The sequence below is a fragment of the Cherax quadricarinatus genome, chromosome 18 (assembly GCF_038502225.1).
Source record: "Cherax quadricarinatus isolate ZL_2023a chromosome 18, ASM3850222v1, whole genome shotgun sequence".
NCBI classification, from domain to species: Eukaryota; Metazoa; Arthropoda; class Malacostraca; order Decapoda; family Parastacidae; genus Cherax; species Cherax quadricarinatus.
In genome coordinates, this window is record NC_091309.1 from 9,936,976 (window position 1) to 9,959,219 (window position 22,244).

The window sequence follows — 22,244 nt, forward strand, 5'->3', positions numbered from 1 at the left end:
ATTGGTGGATGAATTTGGTAGGGTGTGCAAAAGAAGAAAATTAAAAGTGAATACAGGAAAGAGTAAGGTTATGAGGATAACAAAAATATTAGGTGATGAAAGATTGGATATCAGATTGGAGGGAGAGAGTATGGAGGAGGTGAATGTATTCAGATACTTGGGAGTGGACGTGTCAGTGGATGGGTCTATGAAAGATTGATGAGGGGAAAAGGGTGAGTGGTGCACTTAGGAGTCTGTGGAGACAAAGAACTTTGTCCTTGGAGGCAAAGAGGGGAATGTATGAGAGTATAGTTTTACCAACGCTCTTATATGGGTGTGAAGCATGGGTGATGAATGTTGCAGCGAGGAGAAGGCTGGAGGCAGTGGAGATGTCATGTCTGAGGGCAATGTGTGGTGTGAATATAATGCAGAGAATTCGTAGTTTGGAAGTTACGAGGAGGTGCGGGATTACCAAAACTGTTGTCCAGAGGGCTGAGGAAGGGTTGTTGAGGTGGTTCGGACATGTAGAGAGAATGGAGCGAAACAGAGTGACTTCAAGAGTGTATCAGTCTGTAGTGGAAGGAAGGCGGGGTAGGGGTCGGCCTAGGAAAGGTTGGAGGGAGGGGGTAAAGGAGGTTTTGTGTGCGAGGGGCTTGGACTTCCAGCAGGCATGCGTGAGCGTGTTTGATAGGAGTGAATGGAGACAAATGGTTTTTAATACTTGACGTGCTGTTGGAATGTGAGCAAAGTAACATTTATGAAGGGGTTCAGGGAAACCGGCAGGCCGGACTGGACTTGAGTCCTGGAGATGGGAAGTACAGTGCCTGCACTCTGAAGGAGGGGTGTTAATGTTGCAGTTTAAAAACTGTAGTGTAAAGCACCCTTCTGGCAAGACAGTGATGGAGTGAATGATGGTGAAAGTTTTTCTTTTTCGGGCCACCCTGCCTTGGTGGGAATCGGCCAGTGTGATTAGTGAGGCTTCTAGGCACCGTCGGCGTCTGAGGTCTGGTTCGGTGAGAACGAGTTGTGCCTCGTTCCAGTTCATCAAATGCCCCGTGGAGTCTCTGTGGAGGACACAGGCGTACCTTACATCGTCTCTGTTAGAGGCATTTCGATGCTCATTCAGGCGGACTGCAAGATCTCTGCCTGTCTCGCCTACATATTTCTTGGGACAGAACCCACAGGGGATAGTGTAGACGCCTGCTGTAGAAGTTAGAGGTGTGGGGCTGCGTTTAGTAGTGAGGTCATACATGATACTTAAGCAGCACCAACCCAACAACACAGGAGTCACGTGATTTCATCGTCTACCCTCGCCTCGCATGGGCCAGTAGGCCTTCTACAGTGTTCCTCCATTCTTATGTTCTTATGACATTCCTCAGGTCACGTGCGTCACATCTCACTCTCCGGTCCCAGGACCGAAACGTTTTCTAATAAATATGTTATAGTGTTTGCTTACGTGTCTTTCTAAACCAACTTGTCGGTATTTATTACCAAGGTTTATACCAAAAACTGTAGTGTAAAGCATATGCCTTGGTGGGAATATATATATATATGTCGTGCCGAATAGGCGGAACTTGCGATCTTGGCTTAAATAGCAACGCTCATCTTGCCATATAGGACAAGTGAAAATTTGTGTATGCAATAATTTCGTCAAAATCATTTTGAACCTAACGAAAAAAATATATTTCATTGTGTTCATTTAGTATTAAATTACTGTAAACAAATCTAAAATATATTTAGTTGGGTTAGGCTAAAATAAATTGCTCTTGTTATAATAAAGTTAGGTAAGTTTTCTAAGTTCCTTTTGGTGCAAAATTATAAATGTTTACATCAACATTAATGAAAAAAATATATCTTTAAACGTATAAGAGAAAATTTTAGAAAGGACTTAATTTTAAATGAGTTCTTGCTAATTGACCAGTTTTACATATTCGGCACGACATATATATATATATATATATATATATATATATATATATATATATATATATATATATATATATATATATATATATATATATATATGAGATGGGGGGGGGAAGGAAAAGTAATGCTTGCTAAAATAGTTTACAAGGGATGTACCTAAATCTAAAGAAAATGGAGTTATCTTCACTATCCTCAGACTAAACATAATTATATTAATTATTTCTACAATTACATGTACAAGGTAGACAGGCCAAGTTGACATCAATGACATACTACTATACAGAAAGCCTCTTGTTATGCTGAGCATTTCAAGCAAATTAGGTCAATTTTGTCCCAGGACGCGACCCACACCTGTCGGCAACACCCAGGTACACTATTTTACTTATGAACACCGACAGTAGGTGCCTTAAGGAAAAACTTCCTGATGTTTTCAGCCGTACCGGGAGTAATTTTAATGTTTATTATGCACCCCATACCTATTCTGTGGGCGGTAGTCAAAAGATTACAGAGGTACATAATGGGTCCTGGGACTGGACCCCAAAGTTTTGATAGCTGAGCAAGTTACAAAGGTAATGAACTCTAGGTAGATATGGTCACAATCATGACAAGTTACAAAGGTATTTACAGGTTACAGAGGTACATAATGGATCCAGGGACTGGGCCCCAAAGTTTTGATAGCTGAACTAGGTACAAAGGTATTGAACTCACAAGTTACAAAAGTAATGAATCATGTAAGTAAATTTACTTACTTACGTTTATACATGGCTATGATCATGAACAAATTATAGAGTAATGAGCAATCCACACGTCCACACCCGGTCATAACTATAATGAGTTACTGGTGCAAATATTAATTGTTGGGTCACACACTTAATATCTGCACCAATAACTCGCTATAGTTGTGACCGGGTGTGGACGTGTGAATTCCTCATTACTCTATAATTTGTTCATGATTGTAGCCATGTATAAACCTAGTACCGGAAATCGATCCCCGGACCTCAGTGTGTGAGCTGAGTGCGCTGGTAATGGAGCTAAGGGGCTATATAACCCTTATATACTTAACACTTCCCTATAACAATTATAATCCCCGCAAAATTTTATACTATAATTCATTACAGAGGAAGATTATAAAATTGGTAACTGTAACTATGAGCGACTACGCGAGTGTGAATGTATGTACCAAAAACAATGTTAATTCAGAAAGGTAGTCAGGAAGAATGATCAGTAGCTATATAGATGAGAAGTTGAGCAAGTAGGTAGGAGTGTAGGTAAGTAATAAGGTAAGTATGGAGAAGAGAGAAAATAAGGGCTATAACCTTATTTCCTTCCATTACACTAATGGCTTTGCTGCAAAAAGAGAGACTCCTGTCCTCCCACTAAATAAACAGTGGACAATACGCTGCCAACCTCAGTTACACAGAAACACACACACACACACACACACACACACACACACACACACACACACACACACACACACACACACACACATATACATACGAGCTGCGAGTCGACCCCCTACAACCACAAATAGGTGAATAGGTGAGTGTACACACACACACACACACACAAAGTAATGGAGGCAGGATCCATACATAGCTCTAAGAAGAGGTATGATAAAGCTCATGGAGCACAGAGTGGACCTAGTAGCGAACAGTGAAGAGGCAGGGCCAGGAGCTATGAATCGAACCCTGCAACCCTGCAGCGGCAGCGGCAACAGGAACCTTGTCCTCTATTTTTACTTCTACCTGAGGTTCCCAGCAGCCCAGTGATGACCTAATCAAGACCCACATAACACTAACATGTGTGGATACCCAGAATGATATAAAGCAACTGCAAAAATCACCCAAAAGTTCACAAATTACCAACTAATAGGACTCGTACTACCAACTCCTACCCCGCTGCCACTGAAGTGATACTCCACAACATTCACCCATCACCCATCGCCTACTATTCACCCGAAGCCACAGCCAATGGACAAGGGTCAGAACAATAAAAGAAGATCCAGTAACCAGCTAAGGACTCCTAACATCAAAGGTGAGAGCAGTAATAACACGAGGAAAACTTGTTGTACTGGCAGCCAGGACACAACCCTCATCACCCACCGGCACCACCACAACACACGACAGACAACAACAAACATGGCTGCTGCCACTGTCCAAGATAATTCCTTCCCAGTATTTGATGTCAAGAAGATCACCGACCCAGAAATAGCTAAACTCCTTATGATTCAGAACCAAACGATCACCAAACTAACTCAAGAAATGCAGGAACTAAAGGCTAGCAATGCAGATTACCTCAACAAGATCACTGCTCTAGAACATAAACTAGACACTAGAACAACAAAGCAACACCCACACCCAGTCCCTAGACACCATCAACACTCTAAAAGACCAAGTCACCCTACTTACTACCAACATTACAGAGGAAAGATCAAGAGTGGACCAACAACTTGCCAATGTCATAACCAACTTCCAAGACCATAATGACCAACAGCAGCTATCTGACGCTGTTGTAGTTAACAGCAAACATCTCCCACCCACAGTCACCCAAGAGACCTGCATGGAGACCACCCTACAGCTTATCAAGGACCACCTTCGCCTTAACATACGTAGTGACGACCTAAAGGATTGCAAACTGATGGACTACCAAGCAGGTAAAAAAACAGTGCTGTTAAAATTCCAAACTAGCCTACAAAGAAACAACCTACTAAAAACATCTATTTCTATGAAAACTGATGTTTACGTTAATGAGTGCCTTACCAAAACGAGACAAAACCTTCTTTATCGGCTAAGAAAATTACGCTATGCCCAAAAAATCCACCAGTGCTTTGTGAGGGATGGAAAAATCGCAGTTAGGAAACAGCCCACTGGGAAGAGATACTTCATCTCTACAGAACATGACCTTAAAACATTCCTAAGTGAGGCTGGACTAACAGAATCAGAGTAAAGTGCAGATAATACCCATAATCCACCGTTAGTGTTATATTGTCATAAATTTGTGCCCCCCTAAAATTCTAATACCCCAACTACTTTTGATTGTCATTGTTGTATTCAACGACCATTCTACCTCATAGTCTTAATTGTGTTTAATATCTACAGAATCTATCTCCTTTTTTACAACTTACCACATCACTGTTCCATCTTATTTTATTATAAACTAACCATAACTTGTCTTCAATAATTCTACCTCACTTTAAAAAATACTCAATTGCCCAATTTTATTCTAAATCCCTATTATTGCCCAATTTTACTTTAAACTATATTGATCAAACTTATTGTGAACTTCTTTTATTGACCATTTTTATTCCATACTTTTTTAAACTAGTATTTTCAACTACAACTTTTATATTATCCTGTCTACCATCTTACTAGCATATTATAACCAAGTCATTGTCATTTTTATTTTTATCATCTTTTTTTATTCTTCTTTTGCTACCTTAATTTGTGTATTTTATCTTGTCAATTTAAATCTAATTATACTCTAATTCTTGTAAACAACTTATATAAGACCTTAGTGCAATTACAATTGAGAGTCTTGTGCCTTTATTATATTATTAGATTAATCAGTTTTACTCTAGCTCATTCTAGCTCAATACATAGTCAATACCAAATTCACTATACTAGACCATAGTGCAATTACTAGTGAGAGACTGGTGGTATTTGTAATTTGTATTTTTATATTATTAGACTAAACCTAGTTGTACTATAGCTCTTTCTAGCTCAATACATAGTCAATACCAAATTCACTATATTAGACCATAGTGCAATTACTAGTGAGAGACCGGTGCTATTTTTAATTTGTATTTTTATATTATTAGATTAAATTCAGTTGTACCATAGCTCATTCTAACTCAATACATAGTCAATACCAAATTCACTGAATGGTACTGCCCTTGATACTGGCCATGTAGTCACAAACTGTAAGGCTGGAGGTGATGTCCTGGTAGTCAGTAAATGTGGGGCTGATAGTGCTGTCCTGGGAGACAGTAATGGTGAAGCTGGAGGTGCTGTCCTGGGAGACAGAAATGGTGAAGCTGGAGATACTGTCCTGGGAGACAGTAATGGTGAAGCTGGAGATTTTGTCCAGGTAGTCGGGAATTATACGCAGGAAGGAATACATATAAATGACCTCATAGAGGACAGGAGCCATAGTAGGGAAACAAGTGTAGTCAAAGATAAGATAAAACCAATATTGCAAACTAGAAATACCGCAGGAAATAGCAAACAAGAGGACTCCAATAGCAATAGTGAGGATAAATTACCAAAAACAACTGGTGGGAGCTCCATTGTTGGTGCTAGGGAGGATAGGAATAAGACAGGGAAACATGCACCAACAGGGAATACAGTCACAGAAACCCAAGGCAAACGGAAACCAAGCCTGTGCACATACTATGCACTTGGTATCTGCTGGCATGGGAAATCTGGAAAAACAGATGGGACATGCAACTATGACCACCCTAGAAAATGTCATGTCCATATGACAACAGGAAAATGCAAACTCCCTTCCTGTAAGCTTTTTCACCCTGAAATGTGTACCTCTTCAGTACAGGAAAGACTGTGCTATAACTTAAATTGCCAGGCATACCATCTAAAGGGGACAAAAAGATACAAAACATCCAGGCCATGGGAAAACCTGGGTAGCCACAGCCACTCAAGAGGGAGAGGTTTTTTAGTGCCAGGAAGGAAAAAAAACTGGCAGGAAATGGCAGAAATCGTACACCAAATCCAGTCATTCCTGGAGTGGAACCACAGTCGATGGCCTCCACTCCAAACCAACAGATACAGATACTAATGCCGGAAAAAAAATCCCCCCCCAGTACCAACAATACCACCAGTCCGATAACATTCTTCTTTGCAAATATACAGGGTCTAAAGCCAGCAACAAACAACAAAATACCTTTCATCCGTGGACTGCTTGCAGAGGCAAAGGCAATGTTCGCGGCTTTCACTGAGACCCACATAAAGGATCACTTGGACAACGAAATATGGATCCCAGGTTACAACCTATACAGATGTGACAGAGTGAACAGGCAAAAGGGGGGGGTTGGCCTGTACATTGCAGAGTCACTTGTTTGCACAGAACTGCTTAATGCCTCAAATGATGTAGTGGAAGTTTTAGCAGTAAAGGTCGAGAACCAAAACCTAGTCATTGTGGTAGTCTACAAGCCTCCGGATGCAACTTCCCAGCAATTCCAGGAACAGCTGTTAAAAATTGACCACTGTCTGGAAAATCTTCCAGCTCCTGCACCCAACATCTTGCTCCTGGGGGATTTCAACTTAAGGCACCTAAAATGGAGGAATATAGCAAATAATATTGTTGCAGAAATAACACCAGGAGGCAGCTCTGATGAAAACTCACACTCACACGAGCTTTTAAATCTCTGCACAAAATTCAATTTAAACCAGCAAATAATAGAGCCTACTAGACTGGAGAATACACTAGACCTCATATTCACTAACAATGATGATCTGATAAGAAATGTCACCATATCAAAAACAATATACTCAGATCACAACATAATTGAGGTTCAGACATGTATGCGTGGAGCCCCAGACCGACAAAATGAGACTAGTCACGAGGGAGCATTCACCAAATTCAACTTCAATAACAAAAACATAAAGTGGGACCAAGTAAACCAAGTCCTAACCGATATAAGCTGGGAAGATATACTAAGCAACACAGACCCAAACTTATGCCTAGAACAGATTAACTCGGTGGCACTCGATGTATGCACAAGGCTTATTCCTCTAAGAAAAAGGAGGAGTAGATGTAAAATAGAAAGAGACAGGCGCTCCCTTTACAGGCGACGGAAAAGAATAACAGAGCGGCTAAAAGAGGTCAATATATCTGAAATGCGCAGGGAGACACTGGTCAGAGAAATAGCAAGCATCGAACTTAAGCTAAAAGAATCCTTTAGGAGTCAGGAATCGCGGGAAGAACTAAAAGCCATAAATGAAATCGAAAGAAACCCAAAGTATTTCTTCTCCTATGCCAAATCAAAATCGAGAACAACGTCCAGTATTGGGCCCCTACTTAAACAAGATGGGTCCTACACAGATGACAGCAAGGAAATGAGTGAGCTACTCAAGTCCCAATATGACTCAGTTTTTAGCAAGCCGCTAACCAGACTGAGAGTCGAAGATCAAAATGAATTTTTTATGAGAGAGCCACAAAATTTGATTAACACAAGCCTATCCGATGTTATCCTGACGCCAAATGACTTCGAACAGGCGATAAATGACATGCCCATGCACTCTGCCCCAGGGCCAGACTCATGGAACTCTGTGTTCATCAAGAACTGCAAGAAGCCCCTATCACGAGCCTTTTCCATCCTATGGAGAGGGAGCATGGACACGGGGGTCGTCCCACAGTTACTAAAAACAACAGACATAGCCCCACTCCACAAAGGGGGCAGTAAAGCAACAGCAAAGAACTACAGACCAATAGCACTAACATCCCATATCATAAAAATCTTTGAAAGGGTCCTAAGAAGCAAGATCACCACGCATCTAGAAACCCATCAGTTACACAACCCAGGGCAACATGGGTTTAGAACAGGTCGCTCCTGTCTGTCTCAACTATTGGACCACTACGACAAGGTCCTAAATGCACTAGAAGACAAAAAGAATGCAGATGTAATATATACAGACTTTGCAAAAGCCTTCGACAAGTGTGACCATGGCGTAATAGCGCACAAAATGCGTGCTAAAGGAATAACAGGAAAAGTCGGTCGATGGATCTATAATTTCCTCACTAACAGAACACAGAGAGTAGTCGTCAACAGAGTAAAGTCCGAGGCAGCTACGGTGAAAAGCTCTGTTCCACAAGGCACAGTACTCGCTCCCATCTTGTTCCTCATCCTTATATCCGACATAGACAAGGATGTCAGCCACAGCACCGTGTCTTCCTTTGCAGATGACACCCGAATCTGCATGACAGTGTCTTCCATTGCAGACACTGCAAAGCTCCAGGCAGACATCAACCAAATCTTTCAGTGGGCTGCAGAAAACAATATGAAGTTCAACGATGAGAAATTTCAATTACTCAGATATGGTAAACATGAGGAAATTAAATCGTCATCAGAGTACAAAACAAATTCTGGCCACAAAATAGAGCGAAACACCAACGTCAAAGACCTGGGAGTGATCATGTCGGAGGATCTCACCTTCAAGGACCATAACATTGTATCAATCGCATCTGCTAGAAAAATGACAGGATGGATAATGAGAACCTTCAAAACTAGGGAGGCCAAGCCCATGATGACACTCTTCAGGTCACTTGTTCTATCTAGGCTGGAATATTGCTGCACACTAACAGCACCTTTCAAGGCAGGTGAAATTGCCGACCTAGAAAATGTACAGAGAACTTTCACGGCGCGCATAACGGAGATAAAACACCTCAATTATTGGGAGCGCTTGAGGTTCCTAAACCTGTATTCCCTGGAACGCAGGAGGGAGAGATACATGATTATATACACCTGGAAAATCCTAGAGGGACTAGTACCGAACTTGCACACGAAAATCACTCATTACGAAAGCAAAAGACTTGGCAGATGATGCACCATCCCCCCAATGAAAAGCAGGGGTGTCACTAGCACGTTAAGAGACCATACAATAAGTGTCAGGGGCCCGAGACTGTTCAACTGCCTCCCAGCACACATAAGGGGGATTACCAACAGACCCCTGGCAGTCTTCAAGCTGGCACTGGACAAGCACCTAAAGTCAGTTCCTGATCAGCCGGGCTGTAGCTCGTATGTTGGTTTGCGTGCAGCCAGCAGCAACAGCCTGGTTGATCAGGCTCTGATCCACCAGGAGGCCTGGTCTCAGACCGGGCCGCGGGGGCGTTGACCCCCGGAACTCTCTCCAGGTAAACTCCAGGTATAGTGCAATTACTAGTGAGAGACTAGTGCTATTTTTAATTTGTACTTTTATATTATTAGATTAAACCTATTGTACTATAGCTCATTCTAGCTCAAAACAAAGACTCCACAAAAGTCATTATTAGACCTTAGTGCAATTACAAGTGAGAGTCTTGTTCTATTTTTAATTTGTATTTTTATATTACTAGTTTATACCTAGTTGTACTTTAGTTCATTCCAGCACAACACATAGACAACATCAACTTCATTATGTGTAGTAGTGACTATACTCTACATGACCAAAATACTCTAGCTATATACTTGTCCAAACTTCCTACCACTACAGATATCAGTACTAGAACTCAACACACAACTCAGGATATAAATAACCATAATTTAAACCTAGAAGATGATTGATCACGTTGACCCTGATCTAAACCTCCATAATCTGACACCCAATCAAAACCTATTGGAAAGTAACTGCCTTTATTACACAGCATCACAAGCCACCACTATCCTAAACAATGCTAAAAGTCTATCAGTACTTAACTACAACATCAGGTCCTTAAGCAAACACTATGATGACCTCCTAGCACTCCTTGAATCACTAAAGACACCCTTCTCCTGCATTATTCTTACTGAGACCTGGCTTAAGCAGGACACAACAGATATCTACCCTCTACCAGGATACACAGCAATTCACAACTGCAGACCAAACCAAGTTGGGGGTGGTATTGCAATCTATTACTCTAACCAATTATCTTGTCTTAGCACCACTTGCTTTAGTGATGAATATGGGGAATACATTTTTGCTAATTTTACTGTAAAAAACCTTAAGATGCCTATAACAATCGGTGCCATTTACCGGATACCTCACACAAACATCCCAAATTTCAGTGAGAAATTAAAGTCACTAATAACAAACAGACAAATGAATAAGCACCACCTTCTCTTAGCTGGAGACTTCAACATCAACCTTGGCTTACTAGATGATCAGCCTGTAACTGATTTCATCAACAATATGAACAACACACTTCTCATACCAACAATAACTAAACCAACCAGGCTCACTGAGACAAGTGCAACCATAATAGACCACATATGGACCAATATACTAGCCCCCCTTAAATCAGGGATAATCACAGATAGCACTACAGACCACTACCCTACCTTCCTCCTGACAAACATTAGTAAACCACCACTTGAATACAACAAAGTCTCATTTAGACTCCATGACGAGGCCTCAGTAAGGAAGTTCACAGCTGACCTAGAGACTGTTGACTGGCCTACAGAATTCTCCAAGGCCAATGGTATTGATGACTGGACAGACATTTTTCTTAACAAATTACTTAGACTATACAACAAACATTGTCCTATAAAAACAAAACAGATCACAAACAAACGGCTTGGTTGCCCATGGCTAACCAGCACCATTCTGAAATCCATTGACAAGAAACACCAATATGAAAAGCAATATAGACAGGGCTTAATACACAAAGATATTCTTAAACACTATTCATCAGCTCTCACCAAAGTAATAAAGAAAGCCAAACAACTATACTACTCCAGTAGATTCACAGACACTAGAGGAGATATAAAAAAAAGACCTGGAAAATACTCTCTCAGATTCTAGGGACCCACAAACTGAGAAAAACCAAGAATATTGTCCTAACTAAACCTAATGAAACACCACTACATCCCACTGACACAGCTAACAAGATAAACGACTTCTTCTCAACCATAGGATCTAATCTCGCCAGTAAAATCCCACATACCAATGCCCATGCCGGGGACTACCTAGATGGGAATTTCCCTAATTCCTTCTATCTTGCACCAACTGAGCCCACGGAAGTCACAGAGATTATAAAGTCACTTAAAAATAACTCGGGGAATCTGTCTCATGTCCCACCATTACTGTACAAGCGAGCGGCCCATGTCCTTTCGCATGCTATTTCATTACTTTTTAACAAGTCACTAGAGACTAGCACCTTCCCGAAACTACTCAAGATGACAAGGGTTACACCAATACATAAAGGTGGTGACCCTACAGACTTAAACAACTATAGGCCAATATCTAACTTACCATTGCTATCCAAAATCTTTGAGAAACTCGTGCACAGGAGACTGTATTCATTTATAACGGCTCAAAACATACTCAACCCCTGCCAATTTGGATTCAGGAAAAATAAAAGCACTAATGATGCAATCATAAAAATGCTAGATCTGCTTTACACAGCATTGGAAAATAAGGAATATCCACTAGGAATTTTTATTGACCTAAGAAAAGCTTTTGACACAGTAGACCACGACATCCTACTCCACAAACTTGATCATTACGGTATAAGAGGCCATGCGCTTGCTTATTTCAAATCTTACATTACTAATAGGTATCAGTATGTCACCATTAAAGACACAGCATCAGCAACACGGCCACTTGATACTGGAGTTCCGCAGGGAAGTGTCCTTGGTCCCCTGCTCTTCCTCATATACATCAATGACCTTCCAAACGTATCCCAACACCTGAAACCCATTCTCTTTGCTGACGACACGACTTATGTCATCTCTCACCCTAATCTTGCCACCCTCAACACCATTGTGAATGAGGAGCTGATTAAAATATCGACTTGGATGACAGCCAATAAACTTACGCTTAACACTGACAAAACCTACTATATTATGTTTGGTAGCAGAGCAGGAGATGCACAAATTAACATTAAGATTGACAACACTCTAATTACCAGAAATAATGAGGGCAAATTCCTAGGCTTATACTTTGACAACAACCTGAATTTCAGCACCCATATCCAGCATATAACCAAAAAAGTATCCAAAACGGTTGGGATCCTCTCCAAGATACGATACTACGTGCCGCAAAATGCCCTTCTCACACTATACCACTCACTTATTTATCCATACCTCACCTATGCTATTTGTGCTTGGGGATCAACTGCAGCAACACACCTAAAGCCAATAATAACCCAACAAAAAGCTGCAGTAAGAATAATCACTAAATCCCATCCCTGGCAACACCCCCCCCCAATCTTCATAGACTTAAACTTACTCCCAGTTCAGTACATCCACACTTACTACTGTGCAATCTACATCTACAGGGCCTTAAACTCTAATATCAACCTTTACCTAAAACGCTTTCTTGATAGTTGTGACAGAACCCACAGGCATAATACTACGACATTCCCCGTGTCCGACTAAACCTTTACAAAAATTCAATGTATGTCAAAGGCCCTAAAATCTGGAGTACCCTACCTGAGAACTCTAGAACTGCAGACACATTCATCACCTTCAAAACTACCATTAGAAAACATCTTATCTCCCTGATACACCCCGTCAACTAACTACACGAATACAACCTGGTGGTTCACACTTACACTCACTCACTCATTTGACCATAAACAGAAATATTAATCTCAATCTTAAAATAATGAATCCTGTGATACTCCAATACTGAAACTATGTACTGTGCCAAAACAAAAGCATTCACATTGCTAAACTCACAAACTAGTATTTAGTCACTTAGCCATAATACCAACTTACCTCATAATTTGTAATATTTTACAATTAAGAATAAAACTAAGTCTGCCCGAAATGCCTAGCCATGCTAAGCGTTCTAGTGGTACATTCTGTAATCACTATTTTACTACATGTAAACCACACAATAACCAAATTTCTGTAAACTCAGCATTGTAATCCTTATAGAGAATAAACTTTGAATTGAATTGAATTGAATATGGGCCTGACATGCATCTACTTGTACGTCAGGCCCATACCTGAGTGTACAGAACCAGTATGGAACACACACCTGGTGAAACACATCAAGAAATTAGAAAAAGTGCAAAGGTTTGCAACAATACTAGTCCCGGAGCTAAGAGGTATGCCCTATGAGGAGAGGTTAAGGGAAATCATCTTGACGATACGAGGACAGGAGAGATAGGGGAGACATGATAGCGACATATAAAATACCAAGAGGAATTGACAAGGTGTATACAACTGGAAGTTGAAAACGCAGATGAGTCACAGGGATGTTAGTATTTCTTCAGTCACAGTTGTCAGGAAGTGGAAAAATCTGTAGTGATGTAGTGGAGACAGAATCCACACATAGCTTTAAGAAGAGATACAACAAAGCTGAAAAAGCAGGAAGAGAGTGGACCTAATAACGATCAGTGAAGAGTCGGGGCTAGGAGCTGTGAACTGACCCCTGCAACCACAGCTAGGAGAGTGTACACACACACACACACACACACACACACTGGAGGACAGGAGGGTCAGGGGAGACATGATAACGACATACAAAATACTGCGTGGAATAGACAAGGTGGAATAGACACAGAAACAAGGGGTCACAACTGGAAGCTGAAGATTCAGATGAGCAAAGGGATGTTAGGAAGTATTTCTTCAGCCACAGAGTTGTTAGGAAGTGGAATAGTCTGGCAAACAATGTAGTGGAGGCAGGAACCATACATAGTTTTAAGACGAGGTATGATAAAGCTCATGGAGCAGGGAAAGGGAGGACCCAGTAGCGGTCAGTGAAGAGGCGGGGCCAGGAGCTGAGTCTCGACCCGTGCAATCACAATTAGGTGAGTACACACACACACGGAAAAGATAATCAAAAGTTGAGTGGTGGATCACCTGCAGAGATGTGGTTTTATAAATTACCAGCACTTGTTTACAGTTAATAGATCTTGAACACACACACGCATCTTGCTGTTCTATGACAAAGTAACAGTAGCGAGGCAAGACAGAACACGATGGATTGACTGAATATTCCTGATCATAATTCAAGATTGTAATCTTTCAGTCCAAGACCTATAATGGCACCTATCCTGACTGGTCCATGTGGCACCTGACCTGGCAGCGCTTCACCTCCAACCGTTTTCTTTATACGTATATTATCGTTTTCATGTTTTACGTGTACCTGATAAAGCCCCAGCGGGTACAATGCCGTTATTAATAAAAAATGTCTCCACATAAAAGTTTCTGTTTTTACCCTAGAACAAGCTGGGTTGTGCCCCCCCCCCCCCGTCGTCTTACTGTTGGGCTCAGAGCTCTATGACCCTTGTGGGGTTAGCGCTTCTTTTTGATTATAATAATACTGTTGAGTTTGAATTGCGACTAATATACTTTACATAGTTTTACTTATAAGACTGTAATATCGGTAGTATGATGATAATTAGCAGAAAATTAGCACTGCGAGTGTAAAGTCACAATTTCTTAAACCAGGCCTTTTTCTCAGACCGGGCCGCGGGGGCGTTGGCCCCCGCGGCCCTCTCCAGGTGTACTCCAGGTATATCTGTATGTTTCATAACAATAATTAAGCTTTCAAAGGAGCTGATGTAAGTAACAGTTCTTTGCTTCTAAATAAAGTTTGGAATCCTTAACTTAAAAAAAAGGCTGGAGAAAGCAAAAAGTGGCCTTGAGGTATCGACGAACATAATAAAACGCATAGCTCCAGGAAGATGTCTCGCACACAAACGATATATATATATATATATATATATATATATATATATATATATATATATATATATATATATATATATATATATATATATATATATTTATATTTATAAAGGAGACTGTAAGTTGAGTGCATCAGAAGAATAGGATATAGACATAAGCCACAGTGAGTCGATTCATTTAGCATAGGGGAACTCCATAACGTACAATACATTTAAGAACATAAGAACATAAGAACGAAGGAACACTGCAGAAGGCCTACTGGCCCATGCGAGGCAGGTCCAAGTCCCTACCGGCTTAAGCCAATGCACCCAACCTAGTCAGGTCAGGTCACATTGACTTAAGGGAGGAACACGGCAACCGACCTGTTAGCACAAGCTATCAGGTCCAACTCACACCCACCCACATCTACTCATGTATTTATCCAACCTATTTTTAAAGCTACACAACGTTCTGGCCTCTATAACGGTACTTGGGAGTTTGTTCCACTCATCCACAACTCTATTACCAAACCAGTACTTTCCTATATCCCTCCTGAATCTGAATTTTTCCAACTTAAAACCATTGCTGCGAGTCCTGTCTAGGCTAGATATTTTCAGCACACTATTTACATCCCCTTTATTTATTCCTGTCTTCCACTTATAAACCTCAATCATATCCCCCCTAATTCTACGTCTTTCTAGAGAGTGCAGTTTCAGGGCCCTTAGTCTATCCTCATAGGGAAGGTTTCTGATACATGGGATCATCTTTGTCATCCTCCTTTGTACATTTTCCAGAGAATTTATATCCATTCTGTAATACGGTGACCAAAACTGTGCAGCATAATCTAAATGAGGCCTAACCAAGGATGTATAGAGTTGAAGAACAACCTGAGGACTCCTATTATTTATGCTTCTTGATATGAAGCCAAGGATTCTATTAGCTTTATTGCGAACACTTATGCACTGTTGTCTTGGTTTCAGATTACTGCTAACCAGAACTCCTAAATCTTTTTCGCAATCCGTAATATTAAGATCTACATTATTTAGTTTATATGTGGCATGGTTATTGTCCTGTCCAACATTTAGAACTTTGCATTTGTCTATATTAAACTGCATCTGCCACTTCTCCGACCACTGCATCAGTCTATTCAAATCTTCCTGGAGTGCTCGAATGTCCTCGTCAGAATGAATTCGACGGCCTATTTTGGTGTCATCGGCAAACTTGCCGATGTCGCTCTTTATGCCCTCATCTATGTCGTTTATGTAGATTGTGAACAGCAGGGGGCCCAACACTGACCCCTGTGGAACACCGCTCGTGACGCTTCCCCACTCTGATTTCTCCCCATTTATGCAAACTCTCTGCTGCCTATTTGTCAACCATGCCTCTATCCAGGAAAAAATTTCTCCTCCTATTCCATGTGCTTTAATTTTCCTCAATAGTCTCTGATGTGGGACCCTGTCAAAAGCCTTACTGAAGTCCATATACACAATATCATATTCATTACCATGATCTACCTCCTCAAATACCTTAGTGAAAAAAGTTAATAAATTCGTAAGGCAGGAACGCCCCTTTGTAAAACCATGCTGAGATTCGTTGATTAATTTATGCTTTTCAAGGTGGCTACGAACTGCCTCGGCAATTATTGATTCCATAAATTTTCCCACTATGGAGGTTAGGCTTATTGGTCTATAGTTCGAAGCTAAGGACCTGTCACCTGTTTTGAAAATAGGTATCACATTTGCCATTTTCCACTTATCTGGCACCATGCCAGTTTGTAGTGATATGTTGAAAAGATTAGCCAAAGGTGTGCTAAGCTCCTCTTTACATTCCTTTAGAACCCTTGCATACAGTTCATCAGGGCCTGGGGATTTGTTAGGTTTTAATTTATCTATTTGCCTAAGGACCATGTCACTTGTGACCCTAATAGTGCACAGTTTATTATCGTCCTGTTCTCTCAAGAACATTGTATAATCTTAAAAAAAAAATTAATACTCCATAATTAACTCAAGCTAAAACACGTTAATAAAAACCATTTAATCTTCATATATTTCCCTTCTTAAGTATAAAGAATCCACAACGACAGAGCACATTTACCAGATCAACTGCTGCTTACCATCCAAAACAAGGTCTCGTTAGCGAAGTCTTCGTACTGAGTGATGGTAGACAACACACTGAATATAAGGCAGATCAACACGGCCATAAACCTGTCAAAAAAAATAAAAACAGTTTAGAGAGAAAACTCTGGAAATTTAAGTGATCTAGTGGGATTATTATATTCATGGGCAGCTGTATGAACCATATGGATTCACCGCTTGTTTTCCAATAATAGTATAACAAAGAAGCTACATGGTAGAGGTGAATTCAACTCCAGATTTCCCGTAAAATATTTCTTCAGGTGCTGGGTCCTTGTGAGCAATAATAAAGGCTAGCCAGGAAAATTTGGGTAAAATAATAATGAAAAATCAGGGCAGCCCATGCCACTGAAATGATGCTACCAGTGAGAAAGAATTAAATGTTAATATATAATTTTCGAATCAAACTTAGTTCCTACAAATGGGGGGTCCCTTGAGACTAGCGTCGGGCTCCCAATCCAAGAAATTAGAGCTGCCCTCCCCTTCCTCGGATCAAACTTGATTACCTCCTATTCCACAGGCGCTGTGTAACCCCTACAGCCATACCGTCTTGAATATAATAATTTGTGGAAAAAGATGCCGGAATACTAACAAACATCAATAGTTTTCTGGTACTCGCGAGGGAAATTCATTCTAGATCCAGCTTACAGATTCAAGTAAACTTGATGTAGAGGAAATTTGAAGTGGGATTGTTATTCCCCTGAAATCAAGATTTTACACTACAACTGACTTCGTGTGCAAATATAAATTTTTGGTGTATTTGAAAAAAAAATGAATTTGCATGTATTTCCCAAGATTAATTTGTCAGAAGCAGATGTTGATTCTTTGCAAAAAAAAAAAAAAAATGGAAAAGGGTTCCAACTCTATATTAAAGAGGATCATTAAAGGGTTGCAAAGTTTAATGGTCCAAGCCTCTACTTAAATGTTTCCAACCCTCCACCGTAATATATCATGCAAGACTTGACACAGACATTTAAATTCCTCAAATGTGCATTTCTTTAAACTAATTTCCACTAGATTCCTCAAATCTGCATTTCCTTGCACAGGTCTGCACTGAATATCAAAAGCTCCTCCTGTGCACAACTGCAACTTGGCCAAACACACTGACTTTTAGCACCAAACAACTTCAGCAAACAACTCAGATGATAAATGATCTCTTGACTGACATCACTCAGCTACTTTTACGATTTTTGGGTTAAAATACCCAGTTTTCACCTTCAGTAGCTGTATAGCCCTCGTGGCTTAGCGCTTCTTTTTGATTATAATAATAATTCACCTTCAGTATTTGTATATTGTCAGAGGAGGAGGTGGAGAGATGTGTTTTTGATGAGTTCCTGAGCCAAGAAATTGGCTTCCTTCCTTTTAAAATCAAACCCAATTATTCCCCATTACCCAGGACCTGTATAACATTTATGAGTTTAGTGTTCCCCAAGAAAGTTATAGTAGTAGCAGCAGCAGTAGTCGTAGTAATCGTAATTCACCCTTCAAGGTGATGCTTTGTGAAGTACATCTACACATTATTTGTTTATTTAGCAGATAAATAAAACTTGTGCAACACTTGCATATCTTGACAGTGGATACGTTTCACCCAGCAGTGGTTTTACTGAAACGTCCGCGCGACATGGATACCCATGTGTTACACGTGCGTCTTCATCATCATCTAATAATAATAATAATAATAATAATAATAATATCTTTATTTACTACAAGTACATGTACAAGGTATAAAGACCATAACTGACATCAATGACATACTACTATATAGAAAGCTGCTTGTTATGCTGAACATTTCGGGCAAATTAGGTCAGTTTTGTCCCAGGATGCGACCCACACCAGTCGACTAACACCCAGGTACCCATTTTTCTGATGGGATGAACACAGATAACAGGTCAGAAACACGCCCAATGTTTCTACCCTCGCTAGGAATCTAATCCAGACCCTTGCCGTGTGAAGCGATTTTTTTTTTTTTTAGCCACCAGGCCACTTGTCGGCTTTGGATAAACCATTGGATACCATTACTATGTAATTGTGTATTTAGTATTTAATTAAGCTTAGGATTGTTGTTATATCACAAATGAATATTTATTATATTGCCTGAGAGCTGAGACAATGTCTACAGCTTTCTTGCAATAACATTCTTTTCTACTACCTTTGTAACTTGTGAGTTCATTACCTTTGTAACTTGTGAGTTCATTACCTTGTACCTAGTTCAGCCATCAAAACTTTGGAGCCCGGTCCCTGGACCCATTGTGTACCTCTGTAAGATGTAAATACCTTTGTAACTTGTCATGATTGTGACTAGACCTACCTGGAGTTCATTACCTTTGTAAATTGTGAGTTCATTACCTTTGTAAATTGTGAATTCATTACCTCTGTAACTTGCTCAGCTATCAAAACTTTGAGGCCCAGTCCCTGGACCCATTATGTACCTCTGTAATCTTTTGACTACCGCCCACAGGATGGGTATGGGGTGCATAATAAACATATTAAACTAAAAACTGTAGCCAGCTGGCCTAGTGGGTTAGGTGCTGGCATGGAGTTTACGACTCACTCGCCACGAGTTCACATTATGTTCTATATTTACAATTGTTATTTCAACTTATAGGTTTGTACAGTATGTGGGACCTGGTATACGTTAGCATATTATGTGGTGTCACCGCCTAGTATAGTAACTCCAAGTACAACAAACGGTGGGCATGGCTTCCACTCCCCTCCCCCCGATACGCAAAGAAAGACTAGTTAGCGAATATTACAGACACGGGGAAGAGGACATGAGTTATGGTCGCTCTGTCTTCATTACATAGTCTCATGTACACACCTTTTGCACAGACAAAAGACAGTGAAGAAATCTGTCATTTTAACAACTGGACAGCCACTGGGAGAGCTGGTCGTTACTCTGAATTTCATTTAGCCTATCCATAAAATACTATTACACTTTACTAAGCATGTATTACACTGTCACTGTTAACTTTTGTCAGCAGTGGGTTGTGTGAGAATTTGAAGTGCTATAATTTTGGGACATAATTGCTGTGGAATGGGTTTCGACCTAGTCTTCAGACAGAATGTGATGCCCTTACTTGAGCACAATACAGGGATTGACTGTGATTCATTTTAAATGTTGTTAGCTTTACTTATGTTTCTGAACAAGCGTATTAAACCATTAGAACGCCCTACCCTGCAGTGCATTATGACCCTTGTGCCCCTCAAGGGAGGTTCCTTGACGCTGACGAGGGGCTCTTGATCTAGGGAATTGGATCTGAGCTCCAGTTCCCTGAACTGAGCCTGAATACCTTCCATCCCCCCCCAAATGCGCTGTATAATCCTACGGGTTTAGCGCTCCCCATGATTATAATTATATGACCCTTGTGAGTTTAACTCTTAATTGTAGATGTAGTGCAGATGACAGTGCAGATGTAATAATCCAATACGTTTGGCGTGTTGGATTATTACATCTGCACTGTCTGGTGTCAACTCAGATGCAGGAAGAGGTTTGCTTCTGCGTGCTAAGTAGTGAATGGGCTCAATATTTGCCCAGTTTTGTGAACCAGTCCTATTCTAGCAATGAATGGACTGCGTCTCTGATTTGCCATTTCTACACTTGTGGATATAGCCTTTGTCAATTATTATTATTATAATCAGAAAGAAGTGCTAAACTAGCTTTTGTCAAGATATTTACATATGCAGTGTGTTGACTTAGTGTTGTGTGCGAGTTGCACACTTTGATACTTGAGTGTGTCTTAAGAGTCACTTGTGAGCCAGTTAACATACAACGCAGGCGAGTAAGATACATGATTATATACGCTTGTTAAATCCTAGTGGGATTAGTACCAAACTTGCACACGAAAATCACTCCCTATGAAAGCAAAAGGTTCGACAGGAGATGCAACATTTCCCCAATGAATAGCAAGGGCGCCACGAGTACACTGAGCGACAACACAATGAGTGTCAGGGGCCCAAGACTGTTCAATTGTCTCCCAGCATACATAAGGGGGATTACTAATAGACCCCTGGCTGTCTTCAAGAAGGCATTGGACAGGCACCTGAAGTCAGTACCTGACCAGCCAGGCTGTGGTTCGTACGTCAGTTTGTGTTCAACCAGCAGTAATAGCCTGGTTGATCAGTCCGTGATCCACCACGAAGCCTGATCTCAGACCGGGCCGCGGGGACGTTAATCCCCGAAACCCTTCCCAGGTATACATTTGGTATACCTGGAGAGGGTTTCTATCCCGTACTTCTCATGTAAACTATAAATATATTTGTACAAGATGTCTATTCAGTAAAGATTGTTACATTTTATACTTCATGTTTAACTAAATACCTCAACTGGTAACTAGATTACCGGGTTTGTAACGGTCAGCTGTTTACCTACAAGACAGCGGGATTTTGGAAGCCAAGAATATCTTGCAAGCCTGAGGGTGGTTAAGGGTTCTTGATCCAAGAATATCTTGCAAGCCTGATGCTGGTTAAGGGTTCTTGATCCAAGAATATCTTGCAAGCCTGATGCTGGTTAAGGGTTCTTGATCCAAGAATATCTTGCAAGCCTGATGCTGGTTAAGGGTTCTTGATCCAAGAATATCTTGCAAGCCTGAGGGTGGTTAAGGGTTCTTGATCCAAGAATATCTTGCAAGCCTGATGCTGGTTAAGGGTTCTTGATCCAAGAATATCTTGCAAGACTGATGCTGGTTAAGGGTTCTTGATCCAAGAATATCTTGCAAGCCTGATGCTGGTTAAGGGTTCTTGATCCAATGAATCACAGCTACCTTTCCATTATTCGGATCAAACTCAATTACCTCCCGTTTTCCAGACGTTGTATGACCCTCCATACGACTTTACCGCTTCCCCAACCTTTACCAGAAAAGACCTACTTTTTAAATCACCACTTTGTTTAAAAG

General features: G+C 40.7%; 1 protein-coding gene across 1 annotated transcript in view; it reads right to left on the reverse strand.

Annotated features, from left to right (window-relative positions):
* The window catches only part of LOC128689368 (potassium voltage-gated channel subfamily KQT member 1-like), a 773,858-nt gene that overhangs the window by 65,836 nt on the left and 685,778 nt on the right, over positions 1 to 22,244 (reverse strand). The window contains exon 4 of the mRNA XM_070086168.1: positions 17,334 to 17,424. Within this exon, the coding sequence (XP_069942269.1) occupies positions 17,334 to 17,424 (91 nt within the window). The remainder of the gene's footprint in view (positions 1 to 17,333; positions 17,425 to 22,244) is intronic.